The sequence below is a fragment of the Salvelinus namaycush genome, chromosome 20 (genome assembly GCF_016432855.1).
Source record: "Salvelinus namaycush isolate Seneca chromosome 20, SaNama_1.0, whole genome shotgun sequence".
Classification (NCBI taxonomy): domain Eukaryota; kingdom Metazoa; phylum Chordata; class Actinopteri; order Salmoniformes; family Salmonidae; genus Salvelinus; species Salvelinus namaycush.
In genome coordinates, this window is record NC_052326.1 from 39,636,477 (window position 1) to 39,657,299 (window position 20,823).

The 20,823-nt window shown below is 38.2% G+C and overlaps 1 protein-coding gene across 1 annotated transcript; it reads left to right on the top strand.

Moving 5' to 3' along the window:
- The first annotated feature begins 12,111 nt into the window (after positions 1-12,111).
- LOC120064927 (CD209 antigen-like protein D) lies at positions 12,112-18,429 on the top strand. Its single transcript, XM_039015516.1, has 5 exons — positions 12,112-12,425; positions 14,884-14,979; positions 17,196-17,389; positions 17,499-17,608; positions 17,738-18,429. Exons 1-5 carry the CDS (start codon positions 12,323-12,325, stop codon positions 17,898-17,900), a joined length of 666 nt encoding a protein of 221 aa, XP_038871444.1. The 5' UTR covers positions 12,112-12,322; the 3' UTR covers positions 17,901-18,429.
- The last annotated feature ends 2,394 nt before the right edge of the window (positions 18,430-20,823 follow it).

Below are 20,823 nucleotides of genomic sequence, written 5' to 3' on the forward strand. Positions count from 1 at the left end.
TCTGATGAAAGATCAGCAAAAGTAAGACCCATTTTATGATGTTATTTCATATATCTGTCGTAGTCGCCGGCGCCCAAGTGTTTCTGGCTATTGTGCTAAGCTAATATAACGCTACATTTTTTTTTCGCTGTAAAACACTTAATAAATCGGAAATATTGGCTGGAATCACAAGATGCCTGTCTTTCATTTGCTGTACACTATGTATTTTTCAGAAATGTTTTATGATGAGTAATTAGGTATTTGACGTTGGTGCCTGTAATTATTATGGCTGCTTTCGGTGCAATTTCTGACTGTAGCTGCAATGTAAACTATGATTTATACCTGAAATATGCACATTTTTCTAACAAAACATATGCTATACAATAAATATGTTATCAGACTGTCATCTGATGAAGTTGTTTCTTGGTTAGTGGCTATTTATATCTTTATTTGGTCGAATTTGTGATAGCTACTGATGGAGTAAAAAACTGATGGAGTAAAAAAAGTGGTGTCTTTTGCTAACGTGGTTAGCTAATAGATTTACATATTGTGTCTTCCCTGTAAAACATTTTAAAAATCGGACATGTTGGCTGGATTCACAAGATGTGTACCTTTCATATGCTGTATTGGACTTGTTAATGTGTGAAAGTTAAATATTTAAAAAAAATATCTTTTGAATTTCGCGCCCTGCACTTTGAGCTGGCTGTTGTCATAAGTGTACCGACGTCGGGCTGCAGCCATAAGAAGTTAATCCACCTATCGTGTCAGATTTTGAAAATATGCTTTGCAACGAAAGCAATCTAAGCTTTTGTGAGTGTATCAATCAATGCTAGAACAGTTAGCCTTATATTAGGTTGGTTAGCTTGGTCACGAAAGTCAGAAAAGCAATAAAATTAATCGCTTACCTTTGATAATCTTCGGATGTTTGCACTAACGAGACTCCCAGTTACACAACAAATGTTATTTTTGTTCGATAAATATTACTTTTATAACAAAAAAACGCCATTTGGGTTGTGCGTTATGTTCAGAAAACCAAAGCCTCGTTCCGTTCGACGAAAATTCCAAAAAGTATCTGTAATGGTCGTAGAAACATGTCAAATGTTTTTTATAATCAATCCTCAGGTTGTTTTTAACAAACATAATCGATAATATTTCAACCGGACCGTAACCTACTCAATAAGAGAGAAAAAGAAAATATAGAGCTACCCTCTCGCGCGCAGGAACTAATCTGAGAACACCTGACTACTTTTGAAAAATCTCGCTTATTTTTCAAAATAAAAGCCTGAAACTATGTCTAAAGCCTGGTCACAGCCTGAGGAAGCCATTGGAAAAGGAATCTGGTTGATACCCCTTTAAATGGAAGAAAGACGGGCCAGGAAACACAGATTAAAAATACAATTAAAAATCACTTCCAGGTTAGATTTTATCAGGTTTTTGCCTGCAGAATCAGTTTTGTTATACTCACAGACAATAGTTTGACAGTTTTGGAAACTTTGGAGTGTTTTCTATCCTAATCTGTAAATTATATGCATATTCTACGATCTGGACCTGAGAAATAGTCTGTTTACCTTGGGAACGTTATTTTTAAAAATGAAAAAATCTGACCCCTAGCGTCAAGAGGTTAAGGTCAGGGCCCTCCGCAAGAATCACAAAATCATTTTAGACCCAAGCCCCCTTTGTTACTGGACTTTCAACTACTCCCCTCTGGGCGTACCCCTCGGCAGGAAAAACAGAACTAGACAATAATTTGTGGCAGGTGTGATATCTCTCCTAAATAGCTCAGGCTAATGTTCCTATCGACCCAGTTAGACCTGCAGGCTAGTCTCTTTTTATTGGTATGTAACTGTTATGAAAGTTGTATTGTCAATTTGTTTTGTATTTGAACTGCACTTTAAACGTGTACATGACACTGCAACAAAATTTCCCCATGGGGACAACAAAGTCAGTTAAGAAAAGATGTCTCACATTTTGAGGGAGGGTGCAATTGTTATGCTGACTGCAGGAATGTCAATCAGAGCTGTTGTAAGATAATTTAATGTTAATTTCTCTACAATAAGCAGTCTCCAAGGTCGTTTTAGAGAATTTGGCAGTACGTCCAACTGGCTTCACAACCGTAGACCACGTGTAACCATGCAAGCCCAGGACCTACACATCTGGCTTCTTCAGGGAAGCTCATGCGCATGGTCGTTGTCCTCACCAGGGTCTTGACCTGACTGCAGTTCGGCGTCGTAACCGATTTCAGTGGGCAAATGCTCACATTCTATGGCTGAGACCCATTGTCGTGCCATTCATCAGCCGCAATTACCTCATGTTTCAGCATGATAATGCATGGCCCCATGTCGCAAGGATCTGTATGTAATTCCTGGAAGCTGAACATTTCTCAGTTCTTCCATGGCCTGCATACTCACCAGACATGTCACCCATTGAGCATATTTGAGATGCTCTGGATCGATGTGTATGACAGCGTGTTCCATTTTGCACTAATATTCAGCAACTTCACACAGAAATTGAAGAAGAGTGGGACAACATTCCACAGGCCACAATCAACAGCCTGATCAACTCTATGCGAACGAGATGTGTTGCGATGTATAAGGCAAATGGTGGTCACACCAGATACGGACTGGTTTTCTGATCCACACCCCTACCTTTTTTTTAAGGTATCTGTGACCAACAGATGCATATCTGTATTCCCAGTCATATGAAATAAATAGATTAGGATCTAATTTATTTATGAAAATTGAAAATATTAAATGTAACTCAGTAAAATATTTGAAATTGTTGCATGTTGAGTTTATATATTTGTTCAGTGTATAAAAATAATAATAACAAAAAATATACATGAGAAATAAGAAATAAGAAAGGAAGGTTTGCATTCATTTGTGGTTGTCCATCAATCATTTCCTATGATATGTTATGAATAACAATTCATATTATATGTTGTGATTTTCAAAAATGATATTTTGTTACAAATTTGCAAAACGTACAATATGTAACATTTGAAAAACATATGATATGTTACAAATTTTAGCTAATGTAGGTGACTACGTGGCTAACGCTAGCTAGCTAATGTTAGCTAGGCTAAGGGTTAGAGTTTAGGGTCAAGTTTATGATTTAGATTAGGATTAGAGGAAGGGTTAGCTAACATGCTAAGTAGTTGCAAAGTAGTTGAAAAGTTGCTAATTAGCTAAAATGCGGAAGTTGTCCTTATGAGGTCCAGAACTCAAACCCTTTGGGTTGCTAGACGTTTGCGTTATACGCAAGGGTTAAGGTTAGGGTTAGGGAAAGGGCTATCTAACATGCTAAGTAGTTGCAAAGTAGCTCAAAAGTAGGAAATAGTTTAAAAGTTGCTAATTAGCTAAAATGCTAAAGTTGTCCGTGAGGAGATTCAAACTCGCAACCTTTGGTTTGTGAGACATTCACATTACATATGCCTACCCGACCAACCGACTAACCACCCAGCCACCCTACTTTTGTTTTTGCCTTATGTAAGCATCTGTCTTATCTAACCATACCAAACATAGCAAATCATACTAATTTGAGTATACTGGATTTGCATTTACCAGGCTGGCCATGGCTGTCATGGGTGATTAGCAAAGAGTTGGTTTGAGTTTCCGGTGGCGCAGAGCCCACACGGAGGTGTAATACACCTGTCACCTGGCTGTCATTACTTGGCTGTCATCACCTGGGTCTGGCTCACCTCAGAGTGCTTCACCTCAGCGTGCTGCTTTGTTACAGGATGTCATTACTCCTTCGAGCTCTTGTCAACCTCTCTGCTCGCCTTTCAATTAGATGCAGGGCTCTGTTATACTGTGTTCTGTCACTCCTCATCTCTCTATCTCTGCTGCAGTGGATCTGAGAGCTGGCTGTGATGTGGCATGCCAACCAGCTTTAACTTAACTAGCTCTCTGTCAGTGGGAATTTTTATGTTTTTTTATGTTCCATAAGCCCAAAAGTTAAATATTTGTTATTGGGTGTCCAACTGGCACCATTGCCTGCAACTCACTGGGCACACCACGTCATTTCAATGTGAAAATTTGGGTAATATTTGGTTGAGACATTGATCAATGAGATTTCAACATTTATTCACCCACTCAAAAAGACAGCCAGAAGTTTGTTTAATTTCAAATGTGTTATCACTATGCTTTCAATCGTCTAAAGGCACAACCATCAATCCAATGGAAAAACAATGTCACACTTTTTATTTAGTTATCATCTACATGTGTTATCACTGCACTTTCAACCATTTGAAAGCACAACAAAGTTCAAATGGGAATACAATGTCAGATATGTTGTATTTATACAACAACAATGTGTCATCACTATGCTTCATCTAATTGCTCAACAAAATGATCTGGATTGTAGTTGAGATTACATTAACCCAATAAGTCACACTGTCGCTCCAGCCTGATTTGGCCTAATAACCCCTTTTAAACATTGTGTGTTTGAGCTACACCCTTCTGGGTTGTATCATTTGATTAGTCTATCTGCTTCCGTTGTTACCAACCATTAGTCTGTGTGATTTAACGGGGGCTGAGCTAGCACCGTGTTTGTGAAACAAGGGTCGATCCTGAAGGGGCCCAGGGCTGGTCTTTTATACAAAAACTTCCGTGGAGTCAGAATGGTTTGAGCTACAAACTATTAAAAGCTGTCCATGAAAAGCTGAGACTCACAAACACACGTGTAACAGTGTAACATGTTATGCTCTATGACAAGCTACACAAGTGTCGTTAGAATGTAAGGGGCTCTTCAAAATTGAAAATCATAGGAAATCCCAGGACATATTGTCACTGACTGGTTGGATATTAATTTCCAACTGAGCAAAGAATTTTTGTACTTACAGCATTTATAGAAACTTAAAGCATTTTTGCTTACCTTATTTTTATTTTATTGACATTTGTCAAGAAAACTCATGAATGCAACTGTTTATGTCAATTGTAAAACACTTCATTGTGAGGCTAAATATAAGGGCTGGACATGCAGATAAATGAAAGTCAGATAAATGAAAAGCCGATGTTTGCTGAGGTCTCGGGACTGATAGGGTTAAAAGTACATAGTGCAAGTGATCAATGCTGTAGTGAAAATCTCCACAGACCTGCGACTTTTGCATGTATGCTTTCTACAGTATGATTACATCATAATACTTTTATAGTTACAGTAGGCTAACCTCAAAATGTGGACATGGATGTGTTACTCATTTCAAGGTTGAATAACATAATAATTACATTCGTTTTTAAGATAGCCTTAACTTAAAGGCTATTTATTGTATTACAACAATATGATTGAATTGTGTTTTCTTGACAACACAACCAAATATCAACATCTAAAGGATATCTAATGCTTGGATAGTTTCATCTGAGCCACTAGCTTAATCCTTTAACTTAGTTGGAGAACTGAATCCAACATATTATTTGTTAACTTGTCAACAAGTTTATAGGCTATTTACTGTATTGAAAAAGTGAAGGTGAATTGTCTACAAATGAATAATTTATATGTTGGATTAATGTCTCCATATCAACCAAGAATCAAAGTTAAAGAACAGGACTACATCAAATCAAACTTTATTTAAAATGCATTTAAAGTTTGATTTGATTTAGTTCTATTCTTTAACAAAGGTTTTTGGTTGAGATTGAGACGTGAATCCAACATATCAATTATTAATCTGTAGACAAACTGGAATTAAAGCCAGACTTGGTCAGTGGCACAGATGCAACTATCCAAGCAGAAGATACATCTCCTTCAAATTTTGAATTTGAAACACAATTCAATATCCACTTTGTCTACAAATTAATAATTGATATGTTGGAGTCAAAATCGTATTTAAAGAAAAGGACTAAATCTAATCTAATCAAACTTTAAATGCACTTTAAATAACGTTTCATTTGATTTAGTCCTATTCTTTAACTTTTTGGTTGAGATGGAGACGTAAATCAAACATATTGATGATTACCTTAGAGATTACATTTGAAATCAACCAAAGCTTGAAACCCTAGGTCTATATGTATTGTCTATTTTTAGGTTAAACCTGGGTTGATTTGAAACAATAGCTGTTGATGACTTTTCAAGTGCTATATAGGCCTATATAGTATAAATGATGATATATGACTTATAAAGTGTGGTTACATTTAATTTGCTCTGTTAAACGGAAGCAAATGGAATGAAACGGGGATGGACCTATCCGAATTTGTCCAATAGAAATGATTGTTTTGCTATGTTGCTTCCGTTTGGTTCTTAAAACTTCTTATGGATAGGGGGCAGCATTTTCACGTTTGGATGAAAAGCGTGCCCAGAGTAAACTGCCTGCTACTCAGTCCCAGTTGCTAATATATGCATATTATTAGTAGATATGGATACAAAACAAAAGTTTCTAAACCTGTTTGAATGATGTCTGTGAGTATAACAGAACTCATATGGCAGGCAAAAACCTGAGAAAAAATCAAACCAGGAAGTGGGAAATCTTAGGTTGGTCGTTTTTCAACTCATTCCCTATTGAAGATACAGTGGGATATGGGTCATGTTGCGCTTCCTAAGGCTTCCACTAGATGTCAACAGTCTTTAGAACCTTGTCTGATGCTTCTACTGTGAAGTGAGGCTGAATGAGAGGGGATTGAGTCAGAGGTCTGGCAGAATGCTTTGAGCTCGTTCACTTGAAAGCGAGCTATGTTCCATTTGCTTTTCTGAAGACAAAGGAATTCTCCGGTTGGAACATTATTGAAGATTTATGTTAAAAACATCCTAAAGATTGATTCTATACTTCGTTTGACATGTTTCTACGGACTGTAATATGACTTTTCGTCTGAACTTTTGCATGGACCTGCCCGCGCGTCGTGAGTTTAGATTGTGTACTGAACGCGCGAACAACATCGAGGAATTTGGAAATAAATGGACTTTATGGAACAAATCAAACATTCATTGTGGAACTGGGATTTCTGGGAGTGCATTCTGACGAAGATCATCAAAGGTAAGTGAATATTTATAATGCTATTTTTGACTTATGTTGACTCCAACATGGCAGATATCTTCTTGGGTTGTGTTGGTCTCTGACCGCCGTACTCAGATTATTGCATGGTTTGCTTTTATTAATGTTTATTATGAGTATTTCTGTGATTTTGATATGGCTCTGTGCAAATTCACGGGATGTTTTGGAGGCAAAGCCAAATGTAAACTGAGGTTTTTGGATATAAATATGAACTTGATCGAACAAAACATACATGTATTGTGTAACATGTTGTCCCGGGAGTATCATCTGATGAAGAATATCAAAGGTTAGTGATTCATTTGATCAATATTTCTGCTTTTTGTGACTCCTCTCTTTGCTTGGAAAATCGCTGTATGCTTTCTGTGACTAGTTGCTGACCTAACATAATATGTTCTGCTTTCGCCGAAAAGCTTTTTTGAAATTGGACACTGTGGTTGGATTAAAGAGAAACGGTGCTTAATACTTGTATGTTTGAGAAAATTGAATTATGAGATTTCTGTTGATTGAATTTGGCGCCCTGCAATTTCATTAGCTGTTGGCGAGCGGAACCCCAGTCCTAGACAGGTTAACTTCTTGCGAATATAGGGGGTGCTGTTTCGCATTAGCATAATTTGCACTACAGATTAAACGGCTTCCTACTCAATTCTTGCTCGTACAATATGCATATTATTATTATTATTGGATAGAAAACACTCTCTAGTTTCTATAGCCGTTGGAATTTTGTCTCTGAGTGAAACAGAACTCAATCTACAGCACTTTTCATGATAGGGAGTCAGATTTCAAACATTTTGGCCACTGATCTGGAGTCAGTTTAAAGGTCCGTGTAAATGCTATGGAGAAACAGACACTTCTTACGTCTTCCCCTGGATGTCAGTGCGTGATGACGCTTTGAATGGAGTCGATTGCGCAATCAGGGGCTGTATAAAACAGCAAATACCGGAAGTAGCTTCCCTTTGCTGCCTGCGCCTTGCGCGCGAAGGACATCGGACTCGCCTCCTTCCAAGCGTTAGTTTAGCCAGTAATATTTCTCCGGTCATGTTTTTACCCGTTATAGGTATTAACAGCATCATAAGGTAGTTAATTTGAACCGTTGTATAGCAATTTATATCCTTTTAGTGCGATTTTGAGGCATTGCTTTGTTGTGCACTTTGAAGCGCTGGGCACGTTTCGGGGTCCCGGTCGTACGTTAGTGGGCATTTCGACGGACAAGTGGACATCTTTCGACCAAAAGAAGATTAGACCCAAGAAAGGATTCTTTGCCCAAGATTCTGATGGAAGAACAGCTCACAGTAAGAACAATTTATGATGATAAATCGTGTTTCTGTCGAAAAATGTTAAACGCTTACGCCGCCATTTTGTTTTGTATAGCTTCGCTTGGCGCAACCTGTATTGAAAAGTAAGGATAATTTAAAAAATGTAAATCAGCGATTGCATTAAGAACTAATTTGTCTTTCGATTCCTGTCAACCCTGTATTTTTTAGTCAAGTATATGATTAGCTATTGATTAAACTAGATCACTCAAAGATGGCGACCGACATTTCCAGGCTTGTTTTGCTACTATTTTCATTGTATAACCACGGTTTTTTATGGCTAAATATGCACATTTTCGAACAAACTCTATATGTATGTTGTAATATGATGTTACAGGAGTGTCATCTGAAGAATTCTGAGAAGGTTAGTGAAAATATTAATATATTTTGGCGATGATACGATATCGCTCTCTTTGGCTAGAATCAGTGCTCGGGTAACGTTTGCATATGTGGTATGCTAATATAACGATTTATTGTGTTTTCGCCGTAAAACACTTAGAAAATCTGAAATGTTGTCTGAATTCACAAGATCTGTGTCTTTCCATTGCTATGTGCTGTGTATTTTTAAGAAATGTTTTATGATGAGTAAATTGGTAATACAAGTTGCTCTCTGTAGTAATTCTAGTCGCTTTGGTGAGATTTGTGATGGTGGCTGCAATGGCAAACTATGATTTATACCTGAAATATGCACATTTTTCTAACAAAACCTATCCTATACCATAAATATGTTATCAGACTGTCATCTGATGAGGTTTTTTCTTGGTTAGTGGCTATCAATATCTTAGTTTAGCCGAATTGGTGATAGCTACTGGTGTTGAGAAAAAATGGTGGACAAAGAAAAATGGTGTCTTTTGCTAACGTGTTTAGCTAATAGATTTACATATTGTGTCTTCCCTGTAAAACATTTTAAAAATCTGAAATGGTGGCTTTATTCACAAGATCTGTATCTTTCATTAGGTGTCTTGGACTTGTGATTTAATGATATTTAGATGCTACTATTTAATTGTGACGCTATGCTAGCGATGCTAATCAGTGTGGGGGGGGGTGGGGGGTGATCCCGGATCCGGGGTTGAGGCTCGTTAGAGGTTAAACAGTAGATGGTCACAAAATCAATGAATGATAGAGAGCTTAAACTTCTTCAATTCAACCATTATTGGGTTCGCATGTAATTCGTTACTCCCCAACTCTGAATAGAAGGGACCCTAAATATTTATGTTCACTACCACAATTATTCATGTTCAAGTAACTTCAATGGTTATACTTCAGAATACATCATGTAATTTAGTGTCAAACAGTTCATAAAACAAAACAAAACAGTAAAGTATTTAGAACTTTAAAAGCATTTTCACGTTTTTTTAAAAGCATTTTCACGTTTGGATGAAAAGCATACCCATATTCAACTGCCAGCTACTCATCCCCAGAAGATAAAATATGCATATTATTAGTGGATTTGGATAGAAAACACTCTGAAGTTTCTAAAACTGTTTGAATCAAGTCTGTGAGTATAACAGAACTTATTTAGCAGGCGAAACCCCGAGGACAAACCATTTTTGAGGTCACTCTCTTTTCAATGAGATTTCATTGGGAATACAGATTTCTAATTGACCTTCTTGCAGTTCCTACAGCTTCCACTGGATGTCAACAGTCTTTAGAAATTGGTTGAGGTTTTTTCCTTTGTGTAATGAAGAAGTACGGCCATCTTGAACGAGGGTCACTTGAGGTGTACTGTTAGTTAGAGGCGCGAGACCAGAAAGCTAGCTACAGTTTGTTTTAATCCTGTATTGAACACAGATCATCCCGTCTTCAATTTTATCGATTATTTACGTTAAATACCAAAAGTTGTATTACAAAAGTAGTTTGAAATGTTTTGGCAAAGTTTACAGGTAACTTTTGAGATATTTTGTAGTCACGTTGCACAAGTTGGAACCGGTGTTTTTCTGGATCAAACGCGCCAAATAAATGGAAATTTTGGATATATATCGACGGAATTAATCGAACAAAAGGACCATTTGTGATGTTTATGGGACATATTGGAGTGCCAACAACAGAAGCTCGTCAAAGGTAAGCCATGAATTATATTTTTATTTCTGCGTTTTGTGTCGCGCCTGCAGGGTTGAAATATGCTTATCTCTCTTTGTTTACTCTGTTGCTGTCCTCAGATAATGGCATCGTTTGCTTTCGCCGAAAAGCCTATTTGAATTCTGACATGTTGGCTGGATTCACAACAAGTGTAGCTTTAATTTGATATCTTTCATGTGTGATTTAATGAAAGTTTGATTTTTATAGTAATTCACAAAGGAAGCCCCAAAACATCACTGCTCTAGAGGAGATCTGCATGGAGGAATGGGCCAAAATACCAGCAACAGTGTGTGAAAACCTTGTGAAGACTTACAGAAAACATTTGACCTCTGTCATTGCCAACAAAGGGTATATAACAAAGTATTGAGATAAACTTTTGTTATTGACCAAATACTTATTTTCCACCATAATGTGCAAATAAATTCATTAAAAATCCTACAATGTGATTTTCTGGATTTTTTTTCTCTAATTTTGTCTGTCATAGTTGAAGTGTACCTATGATGAAAATTACAGGCCTCTCTCATCTTTTTAAGTGGGAGAACTTGCACAATTGGTGGCTGACTAAATACTTTTTTGCCCCACTGTAGCCCATCTGTAAATAGCCAATCCAACTACCTCATCCCCATATTGTTTTTGTTTGTTTGCTCCTTTGCACCCCAGTATCTCTACTTCCACATTCATCTTCTGCACATCTATCACTCCAGTGTTTAATTGCTAAATTGTAATTAATTTGCCACTACGAAATATTTCTTGCCTTACCTCCCTAATCTTACCTCTTTTTCACGCACTGTATATAGATTTTTTTCTATTGCGTTATTTACTGTACGTGTGTTTAATCCATGTGTAACTCTGTGTTGTTGTTTGTGTCGCACTGCTTTGCTCTATCTTGGCCAGGTTGCAGTTGTAAATGAGAACCTGTTCTCAACTGGCCTACCTGGTTAAATAAAGGTGAAATAAAATAAATAAAAATAAAAACATGGAGTTAGCAGAACTAATTGCTTTTTATGGTGAACGTCTAGTTTAAAGTGTCATTCTACCAAATCACATCAGTCTTCAGACCATCATTAATATACAGTAGGGGTTCCATAAACAGCAGTGCAGAGAAAGTACCCATGAGAAGCCTATTTCTCACATATCTAGTTGTCTAAAGAGGAACACCGATAGTCATGCCATTCTCCTGATGAGTCATAAGAGATAACCACACAGCTCGAGTTACACCACCATCAGGCTGTCCATCCCGCCAATACCTGCAGTAGAAACAATACAGAGGTAGACTGGCCACTCTCTCAGAATCTAGAGTATGAACAACAAAGAAAATCAGTCCTACTCCTTAAGCTGTGGTCAGTGGTGTGCCGTTCACCAATTTCCAGATCCCCTCAACAACAGAGTCAGTCAGACCAATCCAGACATGATTAACTGATTGAAACCCATTGATAAATGGCTATTGTTGTGACAGAAAACAATATTGTTAATATAAAAGTCTCAACTGCTGAGAAAGAGATATCGTTGTATACATAATGAACTATACATCTTAACATCGAAAAAAAAACTATAAAAAGAGGAAGAAATAAACCACGGAACAGAATGAACAAGCGGGTTGAAGAGGAGGTTACACAAAACTGTCTGCTTTACAAGCTTCAATCCCAAATGGCACCCAATTTCCCTGTGTAGTGCCCTGTATAGAGAGTAGAGTGCCATTTGTGATACATCTCAATAGTCTCCTTCTTATTGGTGGTTTGAGCCTTGAAACATCCTGCCACCTGCTGTGGGCCACAGAGAACAGAGAAGGACCAGGCAAAGACACATCAGACCAACTACTCAACTACTACTCAGTCAGAAAGGTGATCATAAGTACGTTAATACTGTAAGCAAAAGTAAGTTAGAATCATAGATATTACAATAAGAGGTCAGACAGACTGAATTAGTTAATTCATTGATTCATTTGGATAATCATTGAAATACGGTGCAGTTAGTTAAGATGGTCGACTATGTCAATAAACAGGTTATTGAATTAAACAAGGTTATTGAAGAAAACGAGAACAGAGCAACGAGGAGAGTAAAGACTGAGACCCATCTCTCAGGTACGAACAAATCATTTCTCCCTCTCTCTCTCACACACACACACACAAATACCACATAATCAACACTTTTTTATGGTTCAGTTGGTACGAGCGTGGGGTTCAAAACCTGCTGGTGTCACATACACCAAAATGTATGCATTCAATGTATTTATTTGGAACTCTTTGGAACTATTTAAATACAAAATAAAAAATTTAAACAACAACAAAGTGGACACCCTACCACTGTTTTTGGTAAACAGCTGAGGGATGGGGCTGGAGAAATGTAACCACTCTCGAATTCATAGACAGAGCTATGTATGCAAGGACTGAACATCCATAAGATCAAAATTATAGTTTTAACCATTTGAGGCTATAAAGTGTTAGTTTACAATCAATTGTTAACAGTTCCATCATAAAACAAGCTTATAGTTTGGGTTCTGATGGGTTAAACAGTTAAACTAAGCTCATGAGGCATAAATAATTTACATTATTCAATATATATATATGTCGCATACAAATACACATTAGCATATGTTATTGAGGGTGTAGTGAAATGCTTGTGTTCCTAGCTCCAACAGTGCAGTAATACTGTATCTAACAATACACAACAATATGTACAATTCTAAAAGTAAAATAATGGAATTAAGAAATATAGAAATATTAGAACGAGTAATGTCGGAGTCCGGAGTATAAATATATGATGGGATGTACAGTATAGACATTATGGACAGTATGTGGATAGAAAATATGGTATATCTGAAAAATACATAGCATAGAATAATATATGTACAACAATAGTTGAATAGGATGGCCTTGACTAGAATACAGTATATACATATGAAATGGGTAAAACAGTATGTAAACATTATTAAAGTGTCCAGTGTTCCATTATTAAAGTGACAAGTGTTCCATGTCTATGTACATAGGGCAGCAGCCATGGTTGAGTAACCATGTGGTAGCAGGCTAGTGAAAGTGACTAAGTTCAGGGCATGGTACTGGGTGGAGGCCGGCTAGTGATGGCTATTTAACAGTCTGATGGCCTTGAGATAGAAGCTGTTTATCAGTCTCTCGCTCCCAGCACCTGTACTGACTTCGCCTTCTGGATGATAGCAGGGTTAACAGGCCGTGGTTCAGGTGAATGAGGTCTTTGATGAAGTTCTTGGATTTCCTGTGACACCGGGTGCTGCAGATGTCCTGAAGGGCAGGCAGTGTGCCCCCGGTGATGCGTTGGGCTGACCTCATCACCCTCTGGAAAGACATGATGCGGTTGCAGACGGTGCAGTGATACAGCCCGGCAGGATGCTCTCAATGGTGCATCTGTAAAAATTTGTGAAGGTCTTAGTGACCGAGCTGAATTTCTGTTGAGCCTTCTTCACCACACTGTCTGTGTGGGTGGACCATTTCAGATCGCGCTGTTGCGGACAGTGCAGTTTCTGTATCAGGCGGTGATACAGTTTCTCTCAATGGTGCATCTGTAGAAGTTTGTGAAATTCTTAGGGGCCAAGACACATTTCTTTACCACCAGTCGCTGTTGTGACTTCTTCACCACACTATCTGTGTGGATGGACCATTTCAGGTTGTCAGTGATGTGCACGCTGAGAAAGTCATGGGTGAACAGGGAGTACAAGAGGGGGCTGAGCAAGCACGCTTGTGGGGCCCATGTGTTGAGGATCAGCGTAGTAGAGGTGTTATTGCTTTGCTTCACTACCTGGGGGTGGCTTATCAGGAAGTCCAGGACCCAGTTGCACAGAGCAAGGTTCAGACCCAAGGTGCCAAGCTTAATGATGAGCTTGGAGGGTACTATAGTGTTGTAGGCTGAACTGTAGTCAATAAACAACATTATTACAAAGGTATTCCTCTTGTCCAGAAGTTATAGGGCATTGTGCAGTGCGATGGAGATTTCATTATCCATGGATCTATTGGGGTGGTATGCAAATTACAGTGGGTCTAGGATGTCAGGTAAGGTGGAGGTGATTTGATCCTTAACTAGCCTCTCAAAGCACTTCATGATGACAGAAGTGAGTGCTACGGAGCGATAGTTAACACGTTTAAATGTCTTACTCGCATCAACTACGGAGAACGAGAACTCACAGTCCTCGGGAATCAATAGGTAAATATCATTAATTTAAAAGTCCCAAAAAATGGATGTAGCAATCGCTGATTGACCCTGTAATCACGCTACAGCTATATTGTGTAATTTCGGTAATTTCTTCATACATTAGCTTCCTGTTTATCCCATTTGAGATGACTGCACTCTTGAGCAAACTGTTGCTGCCAACCCTCAATCGGGGGAAAACCAATGACGCAATGGAAATGTTTGGTTGTCAGAATTTGTATTATAATCGTTAGTGATGTGGGATGATGTGTGTTCTGTTTTAATGATATTGATTAGTGATGTAGAATGATGGTGTGTGTGTGTTGGTGTGCGTGCATGTGTGTGTGTGTCGGTGTGTCGGCGTGTGTGTGTGTTCCTCTGCAGATGGAAGAACAAGACTCTACAGGCTGGCTGCTGTGTGTTTTGGGATGCTGTGTATTCTACAAGTCATTCTCAACATCTCCCTAAAGCTAGCTTTCTGTGAGTGAGTCAGTGTCCTAAATTACACAATATCAGCGCTCTTCCATTCATAGTACAATACTTTTGACCAGGGCCCACAGGACTCTGGTCAAAAGTAGTGCAATACATAGAGTATAGGATGCCATTTGGGACCCTTTTCAATTTGGGACCCTAGGGTGCCATTTGGGACACTATTCCATGAATAGTGCATTCATTTTAACCAGTACCCATAGTGCAGGTATATAGTGGCTTGTGAAAGTATTCACCCTCCTTGGAATTTTTCCTATTTTGTTGCCTTATAACCTGGAATTAAAATAGATTTTTTTTGGGGGGGGGGGTTGTATCATTTGATTTACACAACATGTAAACTGCTTTGAAGATGCAAAATATTTTTTATTGTGAAACAAACAAGAAATAACAAAAAAAACTGAACTTGAGCGTGCATAACTATTCACCCCCCAAAGTCAATACTTTGTAGAGCCACCTTTTGCAGCAATTACAGCTGCAAGTCTCTTGGGATATGTCACTATAAGCTTGGCACATCTATCCACTGGGATTTTTGCCCATTCTTCAAGGCAAAACTGCTCCAGCTCCTTCAAGTTGGATGGGTTCCGCTGGTGTACAGCAATCTTTAAGTCATACCACAGATTCTCAATTGAGGTCTGGGCTTTGACTAGGCCATTCCAAAACATTTAAATGTTTCCCCTTAAATCAATCGAGTGTTGCTTTAGCAGTATGCTTGGGGTCATTGTCCTGCTGAAAGGTGAACCTCCATCCCAGTCTCAAATCTCTGGAAGACTGAAACAGGTTTCCCTCAAGAATTTCCCTGTGTTTAGCGCCATCAATCATTCCTTCAATTCTGACCAGTTTCTCAGTCCCTGGCTATGAAAAACATCCCCACAGCATGATGCTGCTACCACCATGCTTCACTGTGGGGATGTTGTTCTCGGGTGATGAGAGGTGTTGGGTTTGCGCCAGACATAGCGTTTTCCTTGATGGCCAAAGAGCTCAATTTTAGTCTCATCTGACCAGAGCACCTTCTTCCATATGTTTGGGGAGTCTCCCACATGCCTTTTTTCTTCAAGCAATGGCTTTTTTTCTGGCCACTCTTCCGTAAAGCCCAGCTCTGTGGAGTGTACGACTTAAAGTGGTCCTATGGACAGATACCCCAATCTCCGCTGTGGAGCTTTGCAGCTCCTTCAGTGTTATCTTTGGTCTCTTTGTTGCCTCTCTGATTGATTAATGCCCTCCTTGCCTGGTCCGTGACTTTTGTTGGGCGGCCCTCTCTTGGCAGGTTTGTTGTGGTGCCATATTCTCTCCGTTTTTTAATAATGGATTTAATGGTGCTCTATGGGAAGTTCAAAGTTTCTGATATTTTTTTTATAGCCTAACCCTCTGAAGGTAATTGGTTGCACCAGATCTTATTTAGGGGCTTCATAGCAAAGGGAGTGAATACATATGCACTCACCCCTTTACAGTTTTTAATTTTGGGGAATTTTTGGAAACAAGTACTTTTTAGAGTTTCACCTCACCAATTTGGACTATTTTGTGTATGTCCATTACATAAAATCCAAATAAAAATCTATTTGAAGTACAGGTTGTAGTGCAACAAAATAGGAAAAACGCCATGGGGGATAAATACTTTTGCAAGACATTGTATATGTATTTTACTATATTACTATAGTTCTATACTCACAAAGCAAGGATCACAATTCAGACAAGACTTGATGTTACATAGCTTGTGGGACCAGTAGTTTGTCAATAATGTTGACACACAAAAAAAGAATGTTGACATCATCCATAGATAATTGAGTGACTACTGTAACTCGTGCCCTTGGCCTTGTGTACGTCACTGAACATGGTGTACAATGCATTACTGCACTGTACAATACATAGGGTGCCATTTGGGATGCATCCCAGGAGCTTCTCTTTTCTTTCTTTATTTCTTTCTCCGATGAAGAGTTGAAGGAACAGCATGGCTGGAGGGAGTTTCCACCATATTCCTCACACCATTTCAATTCAACCCATGAGGGGGAGTGTACGAGTGTACACGTCGGGATAAGGGTGGTGAATCGGAATTTAGCCCCCGTCAGTTAACAACACCCCGTCAGTTAACTACAATGTTAGAATGTGTTGTTCAATACGTGTAACATATATTTCTCCAACAAAGTTAAACAGGGGGAAACCTGTTTAAAACCAATATGGTGGACGCTGTGTGTGTGCTGTCTGTACTGTAGGTACCGGAAGAGTGGTGGAAGAGAGGGACATGGCGGTCCCAACGAGGACTGTGTTGGGGTGTACTGAAGGATGGAGGCTGTCGGGATCCAGCTGTTACTTCCTGTCTACTGAGAGGAAAACCTGGGAGGAGAGCAGACAAGACTGTCTGGAGAGAGGAGCAGACCTGGTGGTTGTAAACAGCAGAAATGAACAGGTGAGAGAGAGAAAGAGAGAGAGAGAGAGAGAGAGATTCACACGCTTATGAATCAGGTAAATAATTCATACTCACATGTAATTGACATCTATATTTTTCTCAACAACAGAAATTCCTCACTGAATTAAACAGGAATATTGATAGTGTTTGGATCGGTCTGACTGATAGAGAGACAGAGGGGACCTGGAAATGGGTGGATGGTACACCACTGACCACAAGGTGAGAGATAATAATCTGGCCATATCACTAATCTGGCCATATGACATAAGTAGAACAACATCTGGGTATGACTTAGAATGTTTACCCCAGTGTCTGACCGTCTGGTTCTCTGTGTTGTTTTCCTTGCAGGTACTGGGGGCGAAACCAGCCTGATAATGGTGCTGTTTTTGTAGTACACATAGGAGAGGAGGACTGTGTTGAGATTAATTATGGGTATCCTGACCCTGTAAATAAATGGAATGACATAGCATGTAACTCTCAATTTAACTGGATTTGTGAAAGGGTGATATAACAATAGCTTATTATGTACAGTAGTATTGCATGTTGGTCTCTCTCTCTTTCTCTCACTCTCTATATGTTTAGGGTTAGGCATAAGATTAGCAGTGTGGTTAGGGTTAGGTTTACAATCAGATTTGAAGAAGATACATTTTAGAAATAGGCAGGGTTTCTGACTTTGCAATATGCCAGATAGTGACAACCGAGAAATAGTGGTATTACAGACTTGCCTATGGGCTCTTTCTCAACTCACCTTTCCTCAATTCCTCCTCACATCCTCTCTCCTCCTCTCCTCAAAACACATTGGCGAACACAATCCAAGGGGAGGGACCTTGGGCCTCCTCTTATAGAGTTGAGGGTGAGGAGAGAAGATAGGAGGAGAGGAGATTAAATTAAATTTAAAAAAACATGGAGTAGACGTTGAATTTATGTCTGTGCCCAGTGGGACTGTACTCTGTAAAATGCTTGTATTAATTGATTTTATTAGGAACGTGTCATTCCATAGGCTTAGGCACTGAAAGTAAAATAATAAAGGAGCAATGTCCTAGCAGGTGTACCAGCTTCATGCTTGAATGTGATTGGTTCGTTAAAATAGTGTGACCTGAACACAGACAGAGGGTAGAACAGTACTACAAAAAAAGTACTACAAAAAAGTACTACAAAAAAAGTATGAACTCACTACTGTAAGTCGCTTTGGATAAGAGTGTCTGCTAAATGAGTAACATGTAAAATGTACTAAGAGGACACAGATACACACCGCACGCCGAACGCAGGCACGTACACAAGCATGCAGACAGGCACACACTTATACATACACACAAGTGTGAAGTTCAGCATACAGTATATAGTACCATTAGGAGTCAGTTAGAAAGGTAATCATACAGTAGATATTACCATTAGGAGTCAGTTAAAAAGGTAATCATACAGTAGATATTACCATTAGGAGTCAGTCAGAAAGGTAACCATACAGTAGATATTACCATTAGGAGTCAGTTAGAAAGGTAATCATACAGTAGATATTACCATTAGGAGTCAGTCAGAAAGGTAATCATACAGTAGATATTACCATTAGGAGTCAGTCAGAAAGGTAATCATACAGTAGATAGTACCATTAGGAGTCAGTTAGAAAGGTCATCATACAGTATATATTACCATTAGGAGTCAGTCAGAAAGGTAATCATACAGTAGATATTACCATTAGGAGTCAGTTAGAAAGGTAATCATACAGTAGATAGTACCATTAGGAGTCAGTTAGAAAGGTAATCATACAGTAGATATTACCATTAGGAGTCAGTTAGAAAGGTAATCATACAGTAGATATTACCATTAGGAGTCAGTTAGAAAGGTAATCATACAATATATATTACCATTAGGAGTCAGGTAGAAAGGTAATCATACAGTAGATATTACCATTAGGAGTCAGTTAGAAAGGTAATCATACAGTAGATATTACCATTAGGAGTCAGTTAGAAAGGTAATCATACAGTAGATATTACCATTATGAGTCAGTTAGAAAGGGAATCATACAGTAGATAGTACCATTAGGAGTCAGTTAGAAAGGTAATCATACAGTAGATATTACCATTAGGAGTCAGTTAGAAAGGTAATCATACAGTAGATATTACCATTAGGAGACAGTTAGAAAGGTAATCATACAGTAGATATTACCATTAGGAGTCAGTTAGAAAGGTAATCATACAGTAGATATTACCATTAGGAGTCAGTTAGAAAGGTAATCATACAGTAGATATTACCATTAGGAGTCAGAAAGGTAATCATACAGTATATATTACCATTAGGAGTCAGTTAGAAAGTTAATCATACAGTAGATATTACCATTAGGAGTCAGTTAGAAAGGTAATATACAGTAGATATTACTATTAGGAGACAGTTAGAAAGGTAATCATACAGTAGATATTACCATTAGGAGTCAGAAAGGTAATCATACAGTATATATTACCATTAGGAGTCAGTTAGAAAGTTAATCATACAGTAGATATTACCATTAGGAGTCAGTTAGAAAGGTAATCATACAGTAGATATTACCATTAGGAGTCAGTTAGAAAGGTAATCATACAGTATATATTACCATTAGGAGTCAGTTAGAAAGTTAATCATACAGTAGATATTACCATTAGGAGTCAGTTAGAAAGGTAATCATACAGTAGATATTACCATTAGGAGTCAGTTAGAAAGGTAATCATACAGTATATATTACCATTAGGAGTCAGTTAGAAAGGTAATCATACAGTAGATATTACCATTAGGAGTCAGTCAGAAAGGTAATCATACAGTATATATTACCATTAGGAGTCAGTTAGAAAGGTAATCATACAGTAGATATTACCATTAGGAGTCAGTTAGAAAGGTAATCATACAGTAGATATTACCATTAGGAGACAGTTAGAAAGGTAATCATACAGTAGATATTACCATTAGGAGTCAGAAAGGTAATCATACAGTAGATATTACCATTAGGAGTCAGTTAGAAAGGTAATCATACAGTAGATATTACCATTAGGAGTCAGTTAGAAAGGTAATATACAGTAGATATTACTATTAGGAGACAGTTAGAAAGGTAATCATACAGTAGATATTACCATTAGGAGTCAGAAAGGTAATCATACAGTATATATTACCATTAGGAGTCAGTTAGAAAGTTAATCATACAGTAGATATTACCATTAGGAGTCAGTTAGAAAGGTAATCATACAGTATATATTACCATTAGGAGTCAGAAAGGTAATCATACAGTAGATATTACCATTAGGAGTCAGAAAGGTAATCATACAGTAGATAGTACCATTAGGAGTCAGTTAGAAAGGTAATCATACAGTAGATATTACCATTAGGAGTCAGAAAGGTAATCATACAGTAGATATTACCATTAGGAGTCAGTTAGAAAGGTAATCATACAGTAGATATTACCATTAGGAGTC